We start from the raw sequence: 24,027 nt of genomic DNA on the forward strand, positions 1-24,027 counted from the left end.
TTCTTACCAAAATCGTGAAGACTCGCACACTTTTCCTCCATTTCTGCCCTGCTCTAACGTTAAACAGCAGCAAAGGAAAGAAATACACACTCGCTGTTTATTTGGGGGGAGGGGAAATATGGATTTGCAGCTAAGTTATCACGATCCTTCGCTCCACCCCCGGTCTGGCACTTTCAACTGACACGTACATCATCTATTAATTGTTGTTTACCAACTCAGATACATAATATATTCATTTTTATCTTTGGTAAAATATAAATGGAATTGTCAGCGCGCTCCTGTCTGTTTGTTTGTCTAAGGCTATCAAAAGAAGTCAAGAGAGGAGGCTGTGGCCCGGATCCTGACCCTGATTGTATGAATAAGTAAGCAGGATGCAAGTGATTGGGTTAGATGGTGCGAATATTTTTTTTTTCAAGTTAGGAAGAGGGTAAAAAGACAGGCTGGCGGGGGGAAGGCAAACAGTGCATCCCCAAATCCTCACACTTTTGCTCTCTTGCAGTCAGTTGCTTTGCTGGCTTCTGCAGGCTTTTAAGGTCTCGCGGCGTAGAAATGCCTGGCCCCCACCCCCTTCCTCGGTCTCCCCTTTCAATTCAGATGTGCTGATGTGCAGACCGGATTCATCTTCTCGGAGAGGCGGCGGCGGCTTTGGGCTCAGGCGGCGGCGGCTCGCGCTCGGCCGCGGAGTCCTGGCAGCAGCGGGGACGCGGCGCGGGAGCCCGAGCACTGGTGGCAGCTGAACCCGCGGGGCGCCGCTGGCCGAGCCGCGGCCGCGGGAAGTTCGGCAGCCAGAAGAACGATCTGGCAGGCTACGAGCGCCAGCGCCGCCAGAGCCGAGTTTGCCTGCGCCCTCCCCGCCTCCGAATGCCGAGTTCCTTACCTGCCCTCCGCCCACCCGCGGGCCCCTAGCCAACTTCTCCCTGCGACTGGGGGTAACAGGCAGTGCTTGCCCTCTCTACTGTCCCGACGGCATCCACATGTCTCCGGACACCTGAGCACCCCGGTCCCGCCGAGGAGCCTCCCGGTGAGGAGAAGAGCACCGGTGCCCCTAGCCCCGCACATCAGCGCGGACCGCGGCTGCCTAACCTCCGGGTCCCGTCCCCTCCTTTCCCTCCGGGGGAGGAGGATGGGGTTGGAAAAGCTTTCCCTGAGGATGCTCGTGTGGCTGGTGGCCTCGGGGATTGTTTTCTACGGGGAGCTATGGGTCTGCGCTGGCCTCGATTATGATTACACTTTTGATGGGAACGAAGAAGATAAAACAGAGACTATAGATTACAAGGACCCGTGTAAAGCCGGTAAGTGGCTCTCCAGGTTGGGACGGTGGCGCGCCGGGGGCCGCTGCGCTGGGTTTCCGATGGGTGGCGGTGGGAGCTCACCTGTTTCCTTCCCTTCCGCGTCAGCCCCTCCGCCGCCCCTCCTTCTCTCCCCCTCCTTTTTCTTCCCTTCCCCACTCGCAAGTGGCTGCCGCTGCGGCCCCAGTTGACGAGAGTTCTATGCTAGCGGGATCCGCTGCCAAGCTCCCATCTCCCAGTTTGGGAATAACGTCCTGGAGTTTCTGATCCCTCTCTCCTCCCCCAGCGAAATGAAACAAGTCGTAAATATAGCTGGCTGCTGTAGGTTTTAAATTCCAACACTCAGCGGGCTTTCTGCATCTGGAAGGGACACCGCCTTCTTCCCCCCGCCCCCCACCAGGGCGCGGTTTCCCAGCGCTCGTTCGAGACCGAGTGGGCAGGGTTCCCCAAAAGATACAGGAGGATGGCATTGCTACCTCCAGACACCTTGGCTCCCTCTTTTACCAGGAATTTCAAGTGTGGGTTCCAGGCTAGAAGGGGATTGTGATAATCTCGGAAGAACTCACTTTTAGACGGGATTCTGATGCATTTGCCCATTTAAAATAAACTGAAAAAAAAATGTTTTTAAGTTGCTACCCCATTCAAACTTGTGTCTTCCTTCCTGCTAACACCCCAGGGAAATGCAGTCGGACCAGCACTGCCTGAAGCTCAGCTTCTCGCCTCGCAGGGTCCCTGAATGTCCCAGGTCCTTCCCCTCCCTTCTACGCCTCTGGCGCCGCTGCCAGCCTCTCGCGCGCGCTGGGCGGCGCTTCCCTCTCGCAGCCTAAGGTCGGAGACGCACGTGCCCGGGGCCGCTACCACGTGAGCGCAACGCCCGGGGGCGCCCAGCACTGGCCGAGGCTCCTGTCCGGGTTCCGTGAGTTCCTGGTTCCTTGCTGTATTGGGCTGTGGCTGAGGTGAACCGCGCTCAGTGTGGACGCACGAATAACTTCGTAAAGGTTGCACGGTGGTTGGGGCTAACCTAGTGGAGGGGTTTGTAAGCAGAAGGCACGTTGGGTTCCATCCCAAGAGGTGTGGGCTTTAGCGAAGCGTAGAGGAAGGGAGTGGACAAAGTCAAATATACCTAGGGTTCTCCAGATTCCGTGCGGGGTTGCTCTGTGACTGGGTTTTCTTCCCTTCCATAACTAGATAAGCATTATTCATCCTCTCTTGGGCCTGGAGGAAGGAGAGGTGTACACGATGAAGAAAAATGCTGGAAATTCCCTAGTTAATTTTTACCTTTGATGACACATTGTTCTGACAAAAAGGGTATGTGTGTTCTGTTCACATTATCACGTCTTTCTCGGTGCACCCTTAAGTGCAGATACTTATTCAAAACTCAGAGTAGCTTAGCAGGAGCCTGTCAGGCTGGAACTCAGAATTCTGATTTAATTCGGTTTTGCTGATAAGTTCCCTGCTGTCACTTTTAATAACTGTATCTATTTTCCCACTGAAAGTTTCTTGGGCCACCCCGGATGGTTTGGACAAGGAGATGCTGATTGCTGTGGTGGGTGACCAGTGGCTGGGCATTCAGAATCTGCTCTCTGCAACTCCTTAAATGTACTTCTTTCTAAGAAATTTCTTTTGAATAATGTTGTAACTTGCTGAAAATTGTGCATTTTCTTGTTTGTGGTAGGGTAGAGATGAAGTACATTATTTCAACAGATTGTGTAGGAAAACATCTACTTTGATACCCTGTTGTGTGAAAGATTCAAGCAAATAAGTATTTGCACCATGTGTATTGAAACACACCTCAGACATTACTGTTTAGTTTCCTTAGCAAATAAACATCTAGGTTAAAAAAAAAAAAAACTTTAATAGCATTTACTTTTTGTTTCCCCTTTGATGCTGGTTTATTTTTGAATAAAGCTGTTGAAAGTAAAGCAACAACAAAACCAACGTTGAATGGATTATTACCCTAATCTTATTTCTTCTCTGTTTTTGAGAAGAGGCATACCAGTACACACCTGTGTGTGTGTTCACACGCATGCATGTGTGTGTGTAATGAGAGAGAAATAAGAATGGCCTAAGTGGAGGGCTAAGAAGTATGCGCAGAATATGAGTCCCTTTTAAAATTACCACCCTGCTTTTGAATTTAGGCTTCAATTTACTGTCTTGTCTAAAGATGGGCAAAATTTTAGTGCCTCCTTTCTAGCACTGGGAAAGTCAAATCGAAGTTCCAATAACAGGAAAAAAATGAAATAATACATAGAAATCCCAAGCAAGAGTCAAAAAAAAAAAAGGTCACTGAGATAAGGAAGATGGGGACAGGTCTGTGAAAGAAAACCATGCAAAATCAAAAGAGAAGGTACTTTCCAGACACTTGGGCACCTTTGATCTGCCCTTTCCAAATAACAGATTGGAGAGCATGGCCCATGAAATAAAGGGGCCTTTCTGAGCTTCTGTACCAGGGTCTTCATATCCCTTAAAATACACAGTGGCTTGATATCACAATGACAATCATGGCTTTATGGTTTTAAAGCACTTTTGAGTGCTGGTGTTCACAATAGCTCAATATGGTAGACTTTGTTACTCTTCCCATTTTACACATTAGGAAAACAGAGGCCCAGTGAGGTTACATGTCTTTGTTAGGATTACTCAGAACTCGATTCCAAGTTTCCTGACTGCAAAGTCTGGCTGTACTTGACAATTACACTACATTCTTTGTTGGCCTTTTGGAGGCTTTCATTCAGAAGATAATAGGAATTAGTTCAGATTTACCAGGAATCTGACTAACAGAGATATAATTACTTGCATATCTGATATAGGTGATGTGAGGAACATAGCTTCAGATTTTCGAAACTCAAAGCCTTGAGGACAGAGATCATAACTGGTTTTTAGTGTTTATCACAGGAATGGATTACTACTGTTAGGATTATAATATGTTCTCAATACCTTCTTGGTATCTATAGACTGGTTGATACTGCCATTTACAAACTTCTTTTCTAAACAAGATCAAATGTGTGTTACCCAGTGAGGTTTGTTTCTCTTTAAAAATTGTCCTATCCTCAACACATTTGTGAAATAGAATACAATTTGTTTACCTATCAGAACTCTGATTTCAAGTTCATGAAACAATAGGATGGAAAGGAATCCTTGTGTTAATTTGATAGAACTTTTACTCAGAAAGATATTATAGGTATAAGTGATAGTAGGTAAGTATATCTGCACAGCTGCAGATATATTTATATAGCCAAATCCATTAGGACAAAATATAGGTACTTCATTTCTCTATATGAGTAGATATACACAAAGATACAGATAATTCAAAAGAATGTCTGGCTGTCTTTCATCAGTGCAGTACACAATCACCTGAATATGCAATCACATTGCTCTTACTCTCTAGGTCAGAAGGGTCCCAAGGGACATTGGGAAGCTGATGCTGCAGGCACTCATTCCAGAGCAGAGACTGAGGTGTCCTGTTTCATTGTTGTACTATAGAAATAAGTGTTAATCTGAGTCTTAATATCTGTGAAGAGCCCGGGCAAATTTAGTTTTAAGTTAATCTTCTGCCACATATGTGTACAGATTACATGGAAAAGCAGATACCTGATGAAGTAACTGTGTATTAGCACATACCCTTCCTTTTCTTCTCTCCTTCTCTTCTTCCCTCTCTTCCATTCCTTGCTTTTTTCTCCCTTCCCTTCTTCTCCGTCTTCTTTCTTTCATTCCATCTTTTTTTTTATATTTACGGGAATATTAGGAAAGCTCAGGCAACTGCAAATAGAGTATCTAATAGGAGAAATTGAAGAAATTAGTATTTTGAATCTTGGGTAGAGGAGTATAGAATTGGTGGAGTAAGATGTGCATGCAGAATGATATCTTTACTCTCTGTAGACATTTGTGAACACCTTGACAAAAGATTTTCTACCTAGAAGCTCCTGAGTAAATGACTCCTAATCTTGGGGAAAAAAAACAAAACAAAACAAAAAAACAAAAAAAACCAACTCCAAGCATGATTAAAGGTCAGTGCCTTGCAAGTTGAAATTTGCCTATAGAGGAGCATCTGCAAGCCTGTCTATATAGAAATAGGCTTTTGGTATTTTAGAAAACTCTTTTTGCTTTTCTTTATAGTCGGTGCTCCAGTGTCCTAGTATGCTAGGCCTTGTGATAATTTTCCTCAGTTTATAATTTCTAGGTAACATTGCCTCATTCTTTTGGCCCTCAGTGTTGTACTTTCTAGCTGAACTGGCCATTTTCGAATTGGATGTCCTATTCCATATCTTTATTCCATCACGGTTTTAGATATCCTAACATTTATTTCTTAGTCGGTGCCTCTCTAGACTGCTGCACACTCATTTACAAATGCGTTTCATAGAGCTGCCTCACCTAATCAGTTTCTTCTGTTTTAGTTTTCATTCCTCAGATCTTGATTTTTTTTTTCTCTTCTTGCCTTGGGTACCAACTCAGAAGTGGCCAAAATACGGTGTTTGCAAAAGGGATGGATAAGGCATTATATTCTGTACATTTGAATTCTGCTCCTCTTTTGTCAATAGTAGTCCTTAGTCCTTGTCTTGAGGGCCTACATCCATATTTGGTCCACAGTGGCAGTTACTGTTATTAGGTATGAAAAAGATAGATTTTTTTTTTTCTTAAATGTATTCCCTCAGACTGAGTGAGGTCAAAAGCTCTTCTTTTCCATCCTTTTTGTTTGTTTACATAGTCTCCTGAGATCCTCCCACGTTTTGCTTCTGGATAGTTTCATTCACAAATTCAAAACCTAAGTGGAACCCCTTCTCTTAGCTAGTTGGTGTAATAATGCATAGAATTCTTAATTCAAGTAGGTGCCCAGTCAACCCTACTTGACTCAATGTAGGCCTCCTTAGATCAAGGTGAAGGAAAAGTTAACATATAATTCCACAGATTTCCCTCTTACCCTGATGATGGCTTCCTTTTTCCCCTCCCCCTCCTCCTCCTCCTCCTCCTCCTCCTTCTTCTTCTTCTTGTTCTTCTTCTTCTTCTTCCTCTTTTTTCTGAGACAGGATCTCACTCTGTCACCAGGCTGGAGTGCAGTGGCACGATCTTGGCTCACAGCCTCGACCTACTAGGCTCAAGCAATCCTCTTACCTCAGCCTCCGTAGCAGCTGGGACTACAGGTGCATGCCACCATGCCCAGCTAATTTTATTGTTTGTATTTTATTTTATTTTTTTTGCAGAGGCGTGGTTTCACCATGTTGCCTAGCTTGGTCTTGAACTCCTGAACCAAGTGATTCACCCGCCTCAACCTCCCAATGTGCTGGCATTACAGGCATGAGCACCCGACTGACAGTTTCCTTTTCTATGAAAGCCTAGTATAAGCCATGTATGGTTCCTCCTTCAGAAACCATATTGTCTTCCTCTATTGTGTATGCAGGAATCCTATTTTTGAACATCTTAGCATTTTTCTCTCATGTGAAATTGAGACTTACTTGCCAATAGTTAAAACCATATTCTTTGCAAACCTTCTTATGGTTATTAGTCACCTTAATCATCCTTCACACCTTTCAATCATTGAGGTCTTGACGTGATCGCTTATAGATAAGCGATTCTTCTGGAACTCAGGTAGGTAGTATCAAATGCAGATAATTTACCATCATTCATTTTAGAATATTACTTATTCTAATAGTGCCTTAGACCCATCTGCTTAAAGTATGTAAAACTAGGACCCTCCTTAAGCTTTTCTAAGAATGCTTAGAGAAGACAGAGGCAAATAATCCATTTAAATTGAGGCATTGCACATCCTGCTGAGACCATCTGGTGTCTAGGGAAGTGGTGGGGGTAGGGGAGCCATGTTGCTCCCCTGAACTGTGAGAACTCCCCCCTGCAGCATCTTGAGCTCAGACTTAGGCCAGGACTCAGGGGTCTGGCAAGGTTCCTGAGGATGTAGGATTTCCTCATCTTCAGGATGAGGGGAGTTTGGAAACCTCTTACAGTTCTTTCATATTCCAGGATCTGGAATTAATTGTGGACTTATCCTTCCTAAATTGAGGAGTGCAGAGTCCTCTCCCCAACCCTGGATATGGCAGAATGATTTAGCAATATGGCTTTAGTGGTTTTTGTCTTTAGTTATCTATTGAATACTAACACTTGGGGAGGAAAACTTAAAAATATATATAACCTCAAAGCTATGGAATGAATGACATAGGTTGTGTTCTTTTCCAGAAAGCAGGAGGAGGGAATCCCTTGCTTATTTATTTCATTCTTGCCATTGTGAGCCCTAAAAATGGAATACTGACTATCTTGGAGTATCCAAATGGACTTGGAGATATTGTGGACTGGCTAATGGACTGCTAGTTTTGTCAGCTGTTTATAGAATGTGTGCTAATCCTGTCAAGCTATTCTAAAGAGCTCAACTACATATTTTGTATTAAGAAGTCTACTAAATTAGGTGTTAACTGAAATCCAGAAAGTGAAGCAAGGTGGTGTTTATCTTATTCAACTCTTCTCCTGCAACTTACATTTAGAGTTTAAGCTTAAAAAATTGCTATCCACTGTATTTTTTAAAAGAACTTCCTTGAATGATAATTCTAAAAAATTGAAACCATATATTAAATGGGTCAGAAGTGCTCTAAATATATTATTTTTTCCCAAGTCAAATCTAGTTTTATGTATTGGTATGCTACTTGAAACATTCAACTCAGTGTTTAAAAAAGACTTCAACAGTTTTTAACACACTGTACCATTTTACAAGTCAGGGGAGTTGTTACAGAGATGGAGATAAAAGCCATATATTTACACTCAGCATTTTAAATATTCTGCGTTGTTGAGCTTTCCAATGATGACATTTAATTTGTGTGATGGGTGAGGCAGAGTTGGAGGAGTAGAGGGTGGACTAGTTCCCTCATTCCTTACATTTCTCATCTGTGTTAAACTGTCAGCACATGGATTGTGTACCACACAGTCACCTCTGGTAGCTCCTGGACCCGTTGCTGCTGTAAGTGCCTTCTGAGCAATCTTCTTTGGCTCTGAGTGTATTTGAAGAGTTTATTGGAATAATCTCAGTTTATTGTAAAGTGTTGGAAACCACCTTGGCATTAGCTCAGCTGACTGACCATTCAGAAAAGATGGAACTTTGTTCTTCTGCTCTATTCTTTTCAGAACACAAATACCTAACAGCTGGGGCTTATGGTATTTTGTTTTTCATATTCAGATTAAAGATAATTAAGTATATGCCTCATTGCATGGAAGTTAAAACCTTTCAAATATCCCAGGGAGGAACACCATGAATAATTCGGAAACACCAAATGGAGAATATTAAAGAAGGGAATGAGTCCTCACCTATCTCAAGCACCTCGCATATCTAGGAAGTATCTTCATGGCTCATGTCATAATAACATAGTTTACATTTTTGCGTTAAAAAATCTAGTCTCCTGTCTTCACCGTATTCCCATCAATTAACATTATCACTCCTTCTGGATACATGAGGAAAACGGACAAGTGGTGAGGGCTTGAACTCGAGTTTCTCTATTTCTGATGACTTTCCTTTTTCAAATTTCTCACACTTGACTGCAGCCAGCACAAATGTAGTGAAACTATCAGTTTACATGGTGGTGGACATCCATCCATTGTGATTTCTTTGTTGAGAATGCATCTTGCTTTTAGTTTTCTTGCATTTTTATAAGCCACGTACTGTATTGTCAGAGTAAGACCAGAACTTTATAATCACATGGAGTATAGTGCAGGGCCTCTTCCCTCTCGAGAGCGTTCTCTTAGCATGAGAAGTTACGAATGAAACACCTATTTATGGATGAAACAAACAAAAATGCAAATGACTAATTTTAACAAGATTAGAGACATGTCTGAGGGTGAATAGTGTAGGGGAGACAATGCCGTGTGTAGCCTCAAGTATATGCATTGTGAAAGCAGGCTTTCCATGTCCATTAAGACAGGGGCTGGGTTGGATGTGGGTAGAATTCAGTCGTGAGTGCCCTGTTGCTGGCACAGGCTCTGACATTTGTGTGGTAATGTGTTGTTTCACACTTTAAATTTGCTGAGTATTCATTGAATTCATGAGTATGAGCCCATACAGAGTGCAAGAACATCCTTTCAGGAAAGTGGTTTACAGTGTACACTAGGTATGTAAATGATGTGTGAATGCTTTTGAGAAAACAAATATACTGTGTGAAGTTACTTAAATAACTTCACCTTATTCAATCCTAACTTGTCTAAAAGCCTAAGGTCAAATGCTTGAAAACTTTTGGAGATAATAGGATCAAATAAACTTGTTGGAACTCTGGCCTGGTTTCCTAAGAGGAAGAAGTCTGGCAAATTCAAAATGTATACCATATGTAATATTTACTATATGAGTATTATAATTTTTTTGAAGAAAACATATTATTTAGCAAATTATCATATTTTCTAGGATGAAGAATTCCTGCCTATACTTGTTTCCTAACAAGTGGTAGAACAAAATCTGGTAAAACAGGCTTCTCATTTTTTCCTTGCCTCCTTCTTTTCTACCTAAGACCTAGGGGAAAATTTTCTTTTATATATGTATATTCTTTAGTCCCAAGAGAAGAAATAGTATATAACTAAACCTGAATGCAGTGTAGCTGGCAGGCAGTCACCAGGGTCAGAATAATTGGGTTTTGGTAGCTGGAACGGGTAAAGGAAATAATGACCTAAATCAGGGCCTCTGTGTTGCTTTATGTTTCTTTTTTCTTTTTTTTTGTTTGAGATGGGTTTTACCCTTGTTGCCCAGGTTGGAGTGCAGTGGTGTGATCTCGGCTCACTGCAACCTCTGCCTCCTGGATTCAAGGGATTCTCCTGCCTCAGCCTCCCGAGTAGCTGGGATTACAGGCAGGCACCGCCAAGCCCGGCTAGTTCATATTTTCAGTAGAGACGGGGTTTCTCCATATTGGTCAGGCTGGTCTCTAACTCCCGACCTCAGGTGATCCGCCTGCTCCAGCCTTCAAAGTTGCTATATGTTTCTATTTGGAAAGAGATTTGTGGGCAGTTTGCTGGGTGAACTGGTGACCAAGAGTTAACACACAGAAAGAAGATACACGTTCAAGGATGCAAATAGTACAGTAAGAACAGATGAACTAGTGACCAAGAGTTAACGCACAGAAAGAAGATATTGATTATAGGATATACTTCCAGTTTGTTCCACAATGAAAATAGTTATAGTAAGAACAGATCTCTGGCGTGTACAATGGAACTCAGAAATAGCATGGGGCTTCATACACAAAACTGTATGTTTCAAAAACGAGTGTCCTATATTAAATCTTATTCTTGTATTGAATGGCACTTTTAGCTGAGTGTTTTAAGGTAACTTGGTTTATATCTCCCAGTGATAGAATCAGATTTTGAATCCAAACTCTGGACTCAGTGGGCTGCCGAGGTCTGCCTTTCATTTTCTTTCTTTTTTTATATGGGTACTTTTTTGCAGATTGGATTTGGTTTAAAAAATATTTTTTTTCAGGTTTCAAGGAGGCAGAATAATAATCTATTAAAAATGTGGGCTTTGGAGTGACAGGGCCATGAGTTCCAATACTAAACCCCCCACATAATAACCATGTGTGGCTTTCGGCAAGTTATTTAACCCCATTACATTTCTGTTTACTGAGCTATAAAATAAAGGTGATATTATAATCCTCGTGATGTTGTTATAAGAATTAAGTAACTGTGAAGTACATATCACTTTTTCTGGAACATAACAAACACTGTATTATTTTATTCACAGTAGTATAAATATGTAAGATGTGTAGGATTTTTAATCACAACTACTTATTTGTGGAGAGATGATCTTTATGAAACCATTTGTGGGATAAAGGTCTTTGTTTCTTCCCATGCGTAAAAACACTTTCATATCTCAAGTCCTGTGAACTTTTCAACTGAGAAGATAAATCCCCCAAGTAGACCTTGTTTGAAAAGATACCAGAGGCAACCAATAGAAAGATTTTTCAGATGTTGTTCTCTTGGCCATTTGCTCATATGCCTAATACACTCAAAATATATTGACAATTTTCAATTCACGTTGACTGAAGTGTGAATAGAATCTTGGCTGTATATATAGTCTTTTGGTAATTTCTGGTTCAGATTGTGTTTGCCATCTGGATCAATTTGAAGAGCTTAGATATTCACAATCTATGTTTACACAGAGCTAAGTTTGAGCACATGGCTCTAAACAAATATTCATTAATTCATTAAACAGTTTTTCAACATTCTTATGAAGGAAACAGATTTATCCTTGGGGTTTACAGAAGTGTGCCTCACCTAGCATAGTCTTCACATTGCCATTTGCAGGTGGATGATTACTCATGTATAAATAGTTGTTTATGTATTAATAACACAATTGCATGCTAAGGTTATTTTAATTTAGCATTAGAAAATAGATACTGTTATAAATTATGATAATCTGAATATGTATTCTTACACATTTTTGCTAGATTTTTCTTTACTCAAGATAAATGAAGATTAATATAATATCAATATAATGCTTTGTGGAGAGCACTGCAACTTTTAAGTAAGTACTTTGTAGGCTTTGTTATTTGACAGAGGACTAGTATGAGTGTAATCAATAATTATGCAGATATTTGGAAGTAGTCTGTGTAAGCAGCTTGGTTTTAAAATCACACAACTTAATTTTAAAATTTCAATTTATGGCCGGGTGCGATGGCTCATGCCTGTAATCCCAACTCTTTGGGAGGCCGAGGCAGGTGGATCACCTGAGGCCAAGAGTTCAAGACCAGCCTGGCCAACATGATGAAACCCCGTCTCTGCTAAAAGTACAAAATTTAGCCAGGCGCAGTGGCGAGTGTCTGTAATCCCAGCTACTCTGGAGGCTGATGCAGGAGAATTGCTTTAACCTGGGAGGTGGAGGTTGCAGTGAACCAAGATTGCACCACTGCACTCCAGTCATGGTGACAGAGTGAGACTCTGTCTCAAAAAAATATATAAAATAAAATAAAATAAAATAAAATAAAATAAAATAAAATAAATGTCAACTTGTTTCTCATGTTCTCCCACATTATATGGCAGAGCACAATTCTGTTCTTCACACTATATCCTTATTCTTAAATACATTTGAAGTTACCGGGTTCACTTTTTCTACATTTATAGGTCAGTAGAAGCCAAAATAAACAGTAAAATGAATGAAGTGAATGTTTACTCTTTTTATTTCTCCTGTTGTACTGTGGTTTTGAAAAGTAAATGTAAGTTTTGCTTTTTAAAAAATAATCTTATCTGCGTAGTGGTATGAAAACTGGAAACAAACTAGACTGGTAGTCAAGAAATGTAAATTCCAGTACTGGCTCTGTAGCTGTATTTGTGTTGCCCTCAGGACATCCTTTGGTTTTCCTGGGCCTCAGCCTCTGAGGTTTGGAAATCTCTAGGGCTGTTCAAGGCCTAAAGCAATCTGAATCCTGGTGTCTCTGACATATTGGAAGCAAGAGCTCCTCTCAAGTGGTACCAAGAAGTTGCAGTGCCAGGGGGCTTAATGCTGTACACCGAGAGGAAGCGGAAGTTGTTCACATCTCTCCAGGGGTCACTCTTGATAAACCCTCAGGTTTCTGACGGTTTTGTTCATATCATGGCAGCCACCATAGGCCCTGAAGTAGGCCATGCAATTTCATGACTTGTCTGCCAGAATTAGCCCCGAAAGCAATCTGTGCCTAAATTTCCCTCCCTTTTCCTACCTCATTACTTCCGAAAAAAAAAAAAAAATCTACTAAAAGAGTATCAAGGTATGTGAGAATAGCAGGTATCTTACGTGTGTATCAGAGCATGTTAGTGTCACATTACCATCAGAATTGAAGGTTGTTCAGTCGGATTTTTTTCGCAGGAAAAAATGGATTGGTATATTGGGATGAGGGAAGGCCTATTCTGTCGAGTTTGAGGTCAGTGTTCATAATGGAGAGAACAAGAACTATAGGCAACGATACCACAGGAAAATTGTTCTGACTGAAAGCATTTTACCAAGTACATGACATGTTAACAGATATATCCTTATATTAATTAATTACTTGAATATATCCTTGAAAATATACTTCTACTTGGCATAATTGGATATTGTTATTTATTTTCATAAAATTCAGCTCCACAAACCTCTATTTTTCTTAAAGTGTCTAGTAAGGAACTATTCTTGTTAACTCATTTTACGTATTTTTTCTTGATGAGTTTAAATTGTCAAACAAATCATCGCTAAAGCAAGTTTCACTTTTGTGGCTTTTATAATAGTAACAAGGAAGTCCAGTAGAAATCGATAACATGAATCTAGGTAGTGTAATTGAATTAGAAGAGTGCTGGATATTCTGTAGGAGACCTAGGTGCAAGTGTTGGCTGTTTTGTTTAATTATATTATCTTCGTCTACCTACATAATGCTTCAGAGCTTAAGTTCGCACATTTGTAATGTGGGGATAATGATCCCTAGTCTATGAAACATGGAATGATTACATGTGTGAGGTCTTGGTAAACCATGATACACTGCACAGACTGAAATTAATACAAGCACTATTTTGCACATAGTATGTTTCAGGAATATGCTTGGGGGGTACAGAAATAAGATGTGTTCTCTTCCTAAAAGGATTTCAAGATCTACTAGAAAAAAGTAACAAATACTTTAACTATCAATATGAAAGCGCAGTAAACAAAGTACAATCTCCCTTGGTATTCATGGGGGATTAGTTCCAGCACCTCTGCAGATAGCAAAAATCTGAGAATGCTCTAGTCCCATATATAAAATGGCATAGTATTTGAATATAAACCACTTAATCCTCTCATATACTTGAAATCATCCCTAGATTCTATGTAACACTTAATACAATATAAATGCTATGGGAATAATAATACTGTATTTTAAAAATTCATATTTTTTAACCATTGCATTTATTTATTTATTTTTGAATATTTTCCATCTGTAGTTGGTTGAATCTGTGGATATGGAGGGCTGACTGTTCTATGATAGCACAGAGGAGGGAATGTATTAATTATGCGTCTCAGGGAAGGTGACATTTGAGCTGGATCTTGAAGTCCTGTAATTTTCTTCCTGGAGAAAAGATGGGGCAAAACTTTAGAGTCAAATAACTAAGATAAAAGCTGAAGTTGTGAAAGTTCTTCAATTTTATGAAAATATAGGAAGTGGCAAATGGTCTAATGTGGACAGAGCAAAGGATGTGTAAGGGTTAATGCTTTGGCAAAAAATGATTCTGAAAGATAGTGTAAAGGATCTTTAAAGCCCTGGTTGTGATCTTGATCCTGTTGGCGGTGAGAAGTGAACTTACTGAAAATTTAAAGCAGATCATTGGCTTGATTATAGTCATATGTTGTAAAGAGATATTAGGAGGTAAAGAGTGAGCTGGTGTAGTTGGTGGAAGGAGTAATGAGAAAGTGGGAGGAGGGAGGCTTGTTAGATTATAGTAGAAGTAGAGGCAAGCACTGGATGAGTGCTTGCATTTGCACCATGTCAGTAGCCACAGAAAAGAGGGATTAGAGGTAAGAGACAAGTGACCAGCTGGATGGCCTTGGGATGAAGGTCAAGAAAGTAAAAGAAAAGAAAGGAAGAGTCAAAGATGACTTTATGGTTTCATACTTTAGTGACTGGATAGACAGTGATACAGATGAACAAAGTATAAAATGATAAAAAAACAAGTTTGTGTTTTGTAAAGCAATTGAATTTGGTTTTGAGAACCCTTTGACTTGCATATAATCCTTTATTTGGTATTACAGGTCCTCTCATGTTGTTGTTGTTCAGGCGTATATTGGTTAAATGTGGACTTTGTGATGCCATATTAACTTTGAAATCAACTTGTCAAGTCTCAACATTTACATTTTGATTGCCATGGCATTGAATGTATGGATTATTTTAAAGAGAATTATTTTTATAATATTGAACCTTCTAATCCATTAATGTGGTATATATCTGTATTTGTTTAGGCCTCCTTAAATACTGTTTAATATTTAATACTTTTATCTGTAATTTGTACATGCTTTTGATATAGATTTATTCATATATTTTTATTTTTTGATGATATAATGTAGCTTTAAAAATTGTTGTTAAGACCATTTGTTGCTATTGTGTAGAAATGTGTTTGATTTTTTATATTTTTACTTTTTATCCAACATTAACAGTCTTGTACGTTTTAATAATTTATATATATATTCTTCATATAGGTAATGAGATTATCTGCAAAAAAACGTGATTTTATTTCTTCTGTTATAGTCCCTATGTTTTTAATTTAATTTAATTATTTTTTTGCTGTGCTGACAGCGTCCCAGTGTTGCACAGAAGTGCTGACTGAGTGCTAGTTTGCTCTGTTCTTAATTTTAAAGGGAATGCTTTCAATTATTTACCAATTATTCTATTTGGTATTTTTTTAAACATAGGCACTTTTTATCAAATTAGGAATTCTGTATTTACTAAAAATGATATAATTATCCTTATTTCACCATTTAAATTATAAATTAGAATAATGAATTTACTAATATTAACCTACCTTGCATTCCTGAGATGAAGACAATTTGGGCATAATCTATTCTTTTTTTTTACATCTCTGGATTCAAACTCTCCTCATTCTGCTATTCCTGTTGGGTTTTATTTATTCCTTTAATACATTTGAAAAGATTTTTTTTTTCCTCCATAACAGCACAGGATCACTTTAAACTAAATTCTCTGCTTGAGTGTATTAGGCTTCTGTCATGATATCAATTCAGAATGCAGACCTATTACCTATTTTAGGTATGGTTCTTGCTTATGTGGTCTCAGAAGATATTTGTTTTTCTCCCCTCTACTTAGTTTCAAGCTTCCAGAAAATTCTTGTGTGCAAGTACCTGGGGTGGTATGAGTTTAGTTTTCATTCTTCCTTATACTTAGAGGCCCCAGGTATGGGAATCCCAGATATTGGGGGGATTATTGTATTACACTTTCCAGCTTGGGTGGACCTTGCACTATGTCTTCTATCCTTAAAGCCCCATGAAACATCAAAATTCCATGGTCATGCCAACAAATTTTGGCAAATGCCCTCAGTTGGAAGCTGGCTTTAGTCTTCTGCTTATCTCTCTGGATTCTCTCATTCTCCCAGCAATGAATATATTTCACTCTTTTGTCATCTATTGATACATTCAGGGCTTTAAAAAAATACTTCTTCTAGCATATTGAGTTATGCAGGAAGCTCAGTACCAGTACCTAGTCTGTCATTGTGACAGAAACAGCAGTCATTAACAAAGACTTTTAAATGTTAAACATCATCAGGGCATTTTGTTACAGAACTTAGATTTTATGATTAAATGGCTTTATTCGAAACTCATTTATCATTATATATAAAATATAACCATAAGGTCCTCTATGAAAATATGTCATACATCTAATTTGCTAAACATGGGGATTTTATAATAATCAGACCACCATTTGTTTAAGCTGACTTTTGAGGATATTCATTCAGTCCTGTGTATGTGTGATAAATCCAGAAGTTTCTTGAATTATTTGTAAACATTTCATTGTAAGGGTAAAAATTTTTGTACCTTTCAATTGAAAAGATTCAATTCAAATTTCATGGGGGAAGAACATCCAAATGTAACTCAAACTACCCATTGTGATTTGCAGAGGAAAGACGGTGTTTGCATAAAGTGGTATCACAAGTTACCTGTACTGACTTGCTGCCTTCAGGCAGATTTGGTTATTCTTTAACTTTGTAGAATAGCTAGGTAGGATTAGGCTTTTCTTTGTCAGTGAGGTGGATTGGGAAATATGTTTCTGCAACTTTTGATGCTTATTTGATACTCATTGCATTCAGTTTTATTGATATTAATAGAGAAGCAGCTCACCATCACCAGTCATTTCAGTTTTTTGTACACAATTAATAAGGTTTCCATTTTTTCTTTATTTAAAATAAGTTGAATTGATTTAACTTGTTGTATGGTTATTGAAACTTTTAATAATACAACTTTGACCTCAATTAATGTTTACACTCTATTAGTCTGTTCTCATGCTGCCAATAAAGACATACCCGAGACTGGATAATTTATAGAGTAAAGAAGTTTAATTGACTCACAGCTCATTCAGTATGGCAGGGGAGGCCTCAGGACACTAACAATCATGGTGGAAGGGGAAGCAAACACATCCTTCTTCACATGGCAGCAGCAAGAAGAAGTCCAGAGCAAAAGGGAGAAAGCCCCTTATAAAACCATTAGATCTCATGAGAACTCACTATCATGAGAACAGCACGGAGGCAACTGCCCCCATGATTCAATTAACTCTCACCAGATCCCTTCCATGACACATGGGGATTATGAGAACTACAATTCAAGATGAGATTTGGGTGCGGACACAGCCAAACCATGTCATTCTGCCCCTGGCCCCTCCCAAATCTCTTGTCTTCACATTTCAAAACACAATCATGCTATCTTAATAGTCCCTCAAAGTCTTAACTCATTCCAGAATTAACTCAAAAGTCCACATTCCAAAGTCTTGGCTAAGATAAGTCCCTTCTGCCGATCAGTCTGTAAAATCAAAAGCAAGGTACTTACTTCCTAAATATGGTGAGGGCTCAGGCATTGGGTGAATACACCCCTTCCAACTGGGAGAAATTAGCCAAAGCAGATGGGCCACATGCCCCATGCAAGCCTGAAATCAAGTGGGGCAGTCAAATCTTAAAGCTCTGAAATGATCTCCTTTGACTACCTGCCTCACATCCAAGTCACACTGATACAAGAGGTGGGCTCCCATGGCCTTGGGCAGCTCTGCCCCTGTGGCTTTGCTGAGTACAGCTTCTCTCCTGGCTGCCTTAATGGGCTGGTGTTGAGTGTCTGCACTTCTTCTAGGCATAAGGTGCAAGCTGGATTTACCATTCTGGGGTCTGGGGACTCTCTTCTCACAGCTCCACTAGGCAGTGCCCCAACTGGGACTCTGTGTGGGGTGCTCTGACCTCACATTTTCCTTCCACACTGCCCTAGCAGAGGTTCTCCATGAGGGCTCTGCCCCTGCAGCACACCTCTGCCTGTACATCCAGGCATTTCCATACATCTTCTGAAATCTAGGCAGAGGTTCTTGACCTCAGCTCTTGACTTCTATGCACCCCCAGGCCCACCACCACACATAAGCCGCCAAGGCTTGGAGGTTGCACCCTCTGAAGCAATGGCCTGAGCTGCATGTTTTTCCCTTTTAGCAACAGTTCAGATGTAAGTACCAAGTGTTGAGATGCACAAAGCAGCAAGGCCCAGGGCCTGGCCTGTGAAACCATTTTTTCCTCCCAAGCCTTCTGACTTATGATGGGAGGGGCTGCCATGAAGACCTCTGATATGCCCTGGAGACATTTTCCCCATTGTCTTGGAGATTGACATTTGGCTTCTTGTTACTTATGCAAATTTCTGCAACTGGCTTGAATTTCTCCTCTGAAAGTGTTTTTTTTTTCCTTTTTCTTTTCATCAGGCTATCATCATTTCTTTTCTTTTTCTTTTTTTTTCTTTTTCATCAGGCTATAAATTCCCCCAAACTTTTATGCTCTGCTTTTGTTTAAACATAAGTTCCAATTCCAAGCCATATCTTTGTGAATGAATAAAACTGAATGCTTTTAAGAGCACTCAAGTCACTTCTTGAATGTTTTGCTGCTTAGAAATTTCTTCCATCAGATACCCTAAATCATTTCTCTCAGGTTCAAAGTTCCACAGATCTCTAAGCTGGTGGACCAGCCTCCTTGTTATAGCATAGCAACAATCACCCTTGCCCCAGCCCAATAAGTTTCTCATCTTCATCTGAGACTAACTCAGCCTGGACTTCATTGTCCATATGGTCAAAATCATTCAACAAGTCTCTAGGAAGTTCCAAACTTTCCCAAATTTTCCTATCTTCTTCTGAGCCTTCCAGCCTCTGCCGGTTATCCAGTTCCAAAGTTGTTTCCACATTTCCAGGTATCTTTACAGCAGTACCCCACTCTACCAGTACCAATTTACTGTGTTAGTCTGTTCTCATGCAGCTAATAAAGACATACCTGAGACTGGGTAATTTATAAAGGAAAGAGGTTTAATTGACTCACAGTTCAGCATGGCTGAGGAAGCCTCAGGAAGCTTACAATCATGGTGGAATGGGAAGCAAACACATCCTTCTTCAAATTGCAGCAGCACGGAGAAGTGCAGAGTGAAGCAGGGGAAAGCCCCTCATAAAACTATCAGAGCTCATGAGAACTCATTATTATGAGAACAGCATGGATGTTACTGCTCCCATAATTCAATTGCTTCCCACCGGTCCCTGCAATGACACATGGCGATTATGAGAACAATTCAAGATGAGATTTGAATGGGGACACAGCCAAACCATATCAACACCCACTCAAAATTTCCTCTAATAACTTTCAGTTACAGGGCCTCAAAGGTAATCTTATGCTTTAATTTATGGCAATGTATCTTTTAATGGACTGCTAGAGATTATAACCCCAAATTTCTCATGTAAGAGGCACCATAATGCTATTCTGAAGTCATAAGCAAATTCCAATTATCATGCTTGACTTGTATGTATGAATAGAGATTAATTACAATGATCACTCACTGCCCTACAAGGTGCCATTCACTAATTAATTGTGGCTTCCTAAAAATATGCCATTAATGATTTTTTTTGAGTTAAGCATTGATCCCTTTATGCCCCTTTTCTTTTAAAATTCAAATACTCTTTTCTGAATAGCTATTAAGTCCTCAACCTGAAAATCAGTAATGTGAAAGATCAGGCCCATTTCATAAATGCACTAAGAACATATTCATTAGGAAGGTGGGAAAGCAACCCTGATAATTACTCTAGCCTACTTCACATGTTTGTTTGGGGGCAGCTTATAGTCTGAGCACCTCAGTGACTCTCTTACCGTTTAAACTCTTGCATTCCTTATATTGGATGCCTTTGCATTATGTTCATTCTTTATCTGGTTACAGAGATCTTCTTTTTCTATAAAGAAATTATTCTGACCTTATATTAGATTTCATTTTCAAGATGGTAGCTATTTCCCTCAATGTCATTCTTTAACATAAATCCAAATTTTGCTTGCACTGAGTCATTAATGACTGCATGTAAGTCAGCACTGAGCATTTGAGTGAGACTATCATTCTATAGCCAAATTAGCTCCCAAAGAGTGATGATAATTGTAAAACTCTATCTTTAATAAGGGTTTGTAATTGAGTGTTTGCTACTTAAAGACATTTGGTCCAAATTGAGTTATATTTCTTGATATGGACTACATAAAATCTTAACAAATCCAAGCAATGTGAACTTCTGTTTCTGTACAGAATGGAGTAACAGGGACTACATTTATTTTTGTGACGGAAACAGCTAAGAAACCGGACAAAACATATGAAACAATAGTTCTTAAGACATTGGGCATCAGGCAGCAAAGAACAGTGATTGCTGGGAGATGGAAAAGAAATAAAGTGAGCCCTGTGATTGCCTCAGTTTACTCTCTATACAACAAGGTTGAGGAATCCAGGCAGAAACCAGAGTCTCCTTCTGTTGAAGAGGTGGAGCTGGAAATGCAAAGAATCCAATGCAGCTAGAATTTCCAGGGTGAAGCATCAGAGTGGAGAAAGCTGCATAGAGAAAGAACTCTGGAGACATGCAGAGAATCCCTACCTTGTATTCAGAATTTCCAACCCAAAGATTTACCTCACTACTGATTAGTACATGAATGAGAGAACACTCTCTGTGGCTGAGGAAATAACTACCAAAAAAAAAAGAGAGAAAAATTCCTTGGGGCTCACCCAGAGCAGGTAATGGTACCTATTCTCATGCAATACACTTGAACAACTTCATAATTTATTGAGCATCACATAGAATATTGAGAAGAGTTTGTCACAGTTAAGGAGGAAATCTTAGCCCTAATCTAAACACTCTGGTCCCACCTTAAAAAGCTAGGAAAAACTTTGGGAGGCCGAGACGGGCGGATCACGAGGTCAGGAGATCGAGACCATCCTGGCTAACACAGTGAAACCCCGTCTCTACTAAAAAATACAAAAAAATTAGCCGGGCGAGGTGGCGGGCGCCTGTAGTCCCAGCTACTCAGGAGGCTGAGGCAGGAGAATGGCGTGAACCCGGGAGGCGGAGCTTGCAGTGAGCTGAGATCCGGCCACTGCACTCCAGCCTGGGTGGCAGAGCCAGACTTCGTCTCAAAAAAAAAAAAAAAAAAAAAAAAAAAACAAAACAGAAGGGATCCAAGCAACTTTAATGCTTCCTAGGATAAAACTCAAGAAGATTTATTGAAATATAAATATTTCCTGCAACCAACAAATCCAAATTCAGTCATTATTGTCTTGCACCCAATTAGTATTGTAGCATTCTTTTAAGAGTCAAAAAATCCTGCAAACAGTGGAAATGTTTATCATTAGACAAATGGTTGCTAGAATATCTTATAACATTGAAGTAATCAGAGTTGCTGGAGAGGAGATAGTTTGGAGCAGGGGAGGACAAAGTATAGAAAAATGTCTGAAGAGATAATGGCCAAAAATTCCTAAATTTAGTGAAAACAGTAGATCTGTGTGATTTAATGATCTCAACAAATCCCCAAGTACAAGGAACATGAAGAAAACTGCACCATGTCACATTACAATCAAGTTGAATTAAATTCAGTGATAAACAGAAAATATTAGAAGAAGCCAGAGGGAAGAACATACTACAGAGGAACATACAGAAGAGTTATTCATGGAGAATAAGAATGACAGCAGATTTCTTACTGTAAGCAATGCAAACTGGTACATAGTGGAGTAACATCTTTAAAATAATGAAAGAAAAGCATTGTCAACTTAGAATTCTCAACCCAGCAGAAATATCTTTCATGAATGAAAGTGAAATAAATACTTTTCTAGATATACAAAAGCTGAAGGACTTCATTGCCATCCAACTTAACCTATGAGAAATGTTAAAAGAAGTCCCTTGGCCGGGCGCGGTGGCTCAAGCCTGTAATCCCAGCACTTTGGGAGGCCGAGATGGGCGGATCACGAGGTCAAGAGATCGAGACCATCCTGGCTAACACGGTGAAACCCCATCTCTACTAAAAAAAATACAAAAAAAACTAGCCGGGTGATGTGGTGGGCGCCTGTAGTCCCAGTTACTGGGGAGGCTGAGGCAGGAGAATGGCGTAAACCTGGGAGGCGGAGCTTGCAGTGAGCCGAGATCGCGCCACTGTACTCCAGCCTGGGCGACAGAGTGAGACTCTGTCTCAAAAAAAAAAAAAAAAAAAAGAAGTCCCTTAAGTTGTGGCAAATAACAGATTAATGTAGATGTTAAATAGGTTAGAATCAAATTTATTGTTGAATAGAAGTTGTGAGAGCAGATTATTTATTATTATTTCCTGATTATTTCCTGATCTTTAGGGAAAAAGCATTCAGTCTTTCATCACTAAGGGTAGTATTAGCTGGAGATTTTTCATGGGTGACCTTTATCAAGTTGAGGAAGTTCCTTTCTGTTACTACCTTTCTGAAGTTTTTAATCAGGAATGCTATATTTTGTCAAATGATGTGTGTGTGTTTGTGCACATGTGTGACATTAACAGCTTAAATGTAAAATGTGATGTATACATGCACATGCTGATTGTAAAAATTGACAATATAATTTTAAAATTATACAATAAACAGATTGTGTGATCATTATTCAGTATAACTTACCACATTTACATGTTTTATATGTAATCTATTAATGAGATAAATACACTGATTGCTTTTCACATGTTACTTTGTTAAGGCCTGCTTGCATTCCTGGGAAAAAACCACACCTGATCTTGTCAGAGGAATAAGTCAAGTTCTAATTAATGCAGTAAGCCAAGAATAAGAAGTCAAAAGAATACAGATTGGAAAGGATAAAGTAAAACTCCGTCATCAGTGTGATTGTCTATATGGAAATCCAATGGAATTCCCAATAGAGCGGTTCTTATAAACTGCTATGTGAGTTTAGTAAGATTGCAGGATATATGATCACATACAAAAATTGGTTTCACTTCTATATAATAGGAGTAATTAATCAGAAATTGAAACTGCCAAAATTGCCATTGATAATTGCATTAAAATATGTGATTTTAAGGATAAATATTTCAAAGTATGTGCAAGATCAGTACACTGACAACTACAAAATATTGCTGAGAGATTTTAAAGAAAACCTAAGTAAATCAGAAGATACACTTTGTTCATCAATTGGAAGACTCAATATTGTTAAGATGTTAGAGATAATGTTCTCTAACTTGATCTATAGATTCAACACAATCCCCCAAAAAACTCAGTAGGACTTTTTGTAAAACATGACACTGTAATTCTAAAATTCATATAGAAATGCAAGAAACCTAGCATAGGCAAAATCATCTTATAAAAGAAGAAGAAGATTAGAGGACTTACAACTCTTACCTTCAAAACTTATTTTACAGCTACAGTACTCCAGACAGGGCATGTTTTCACATCAAGAGAGACAGATAGAGACAGATACACAAATAGAATGAAATAGAGAATGCAGAAATAGGTGTATACTTCCATTTCTGTTGATTTCTGATAAAGTTGCAAAGACAATTCAGCAGAGAAAGTATAGTCTTTTTTTTGTTTTGTTATTATTATACTTTAAGTTCTGCAATACATGTTCAGAACCTGCAGATTTGTTACATAGGTATGCACGTGCCATGGTGGCTTGCTGCACCCATCAACCCATCATCTACATTAGGTATTTCTCTGAATGCTATCCCTCCTTTAACCCCCTACCCCCAATAGGCCCCGGTGTGTGATGTTCCCCTTCCTGTGTCCATCTGTTGTCATTGTTCAATTCCAACTTATGAG

The 24,027-nt window shown here is 39.6% G+C and overlaps 1 protein-coding gene across 2 annotated transcripts in view; it reads left to right on the top strand.

The window, feature by feature from the left end:
* The first annotated feature begins 455 nt into the window (after positions 1-455).
* The window catches only part of TLL1 (tolloid like 1), a 239,696-nt gene continuing 216,124 nt past the window's right edge, over positions 456-24,027 (top strand). For both annotated transcript variants that reach the window (XM_033215624.1, XM_033215622.1), the window contains exon 1: positions 456-1,292. In XM_033215624.1, the coding sequence (XP_033071515.1) occupies positions 1,124-1,292 (169 nt within the window). In that variant the 5' untranslated portion in view covers positions 456-1,123. The remainder of the gene's footprint in view (positions 1,293-24,027) is intronic.

This window comes from Trachypithecus francoisi, unplaced genomic scaffold, assembly GCF_009764315.1.
Source record: "Trachypithecus francoisi isolate TF-2019V2 unplaced genomic scaffold, Tfra_2.0 Lachesis_group1, whole genome shotgun sequence".
NCBI classification, from domain to species: domain Eukaryota; kingdom Metazoa; phylum Chordata; class Mammalia; order Primates; family Cercopithecidae; genus Trachypithecus; species Trachypithecus francoisi.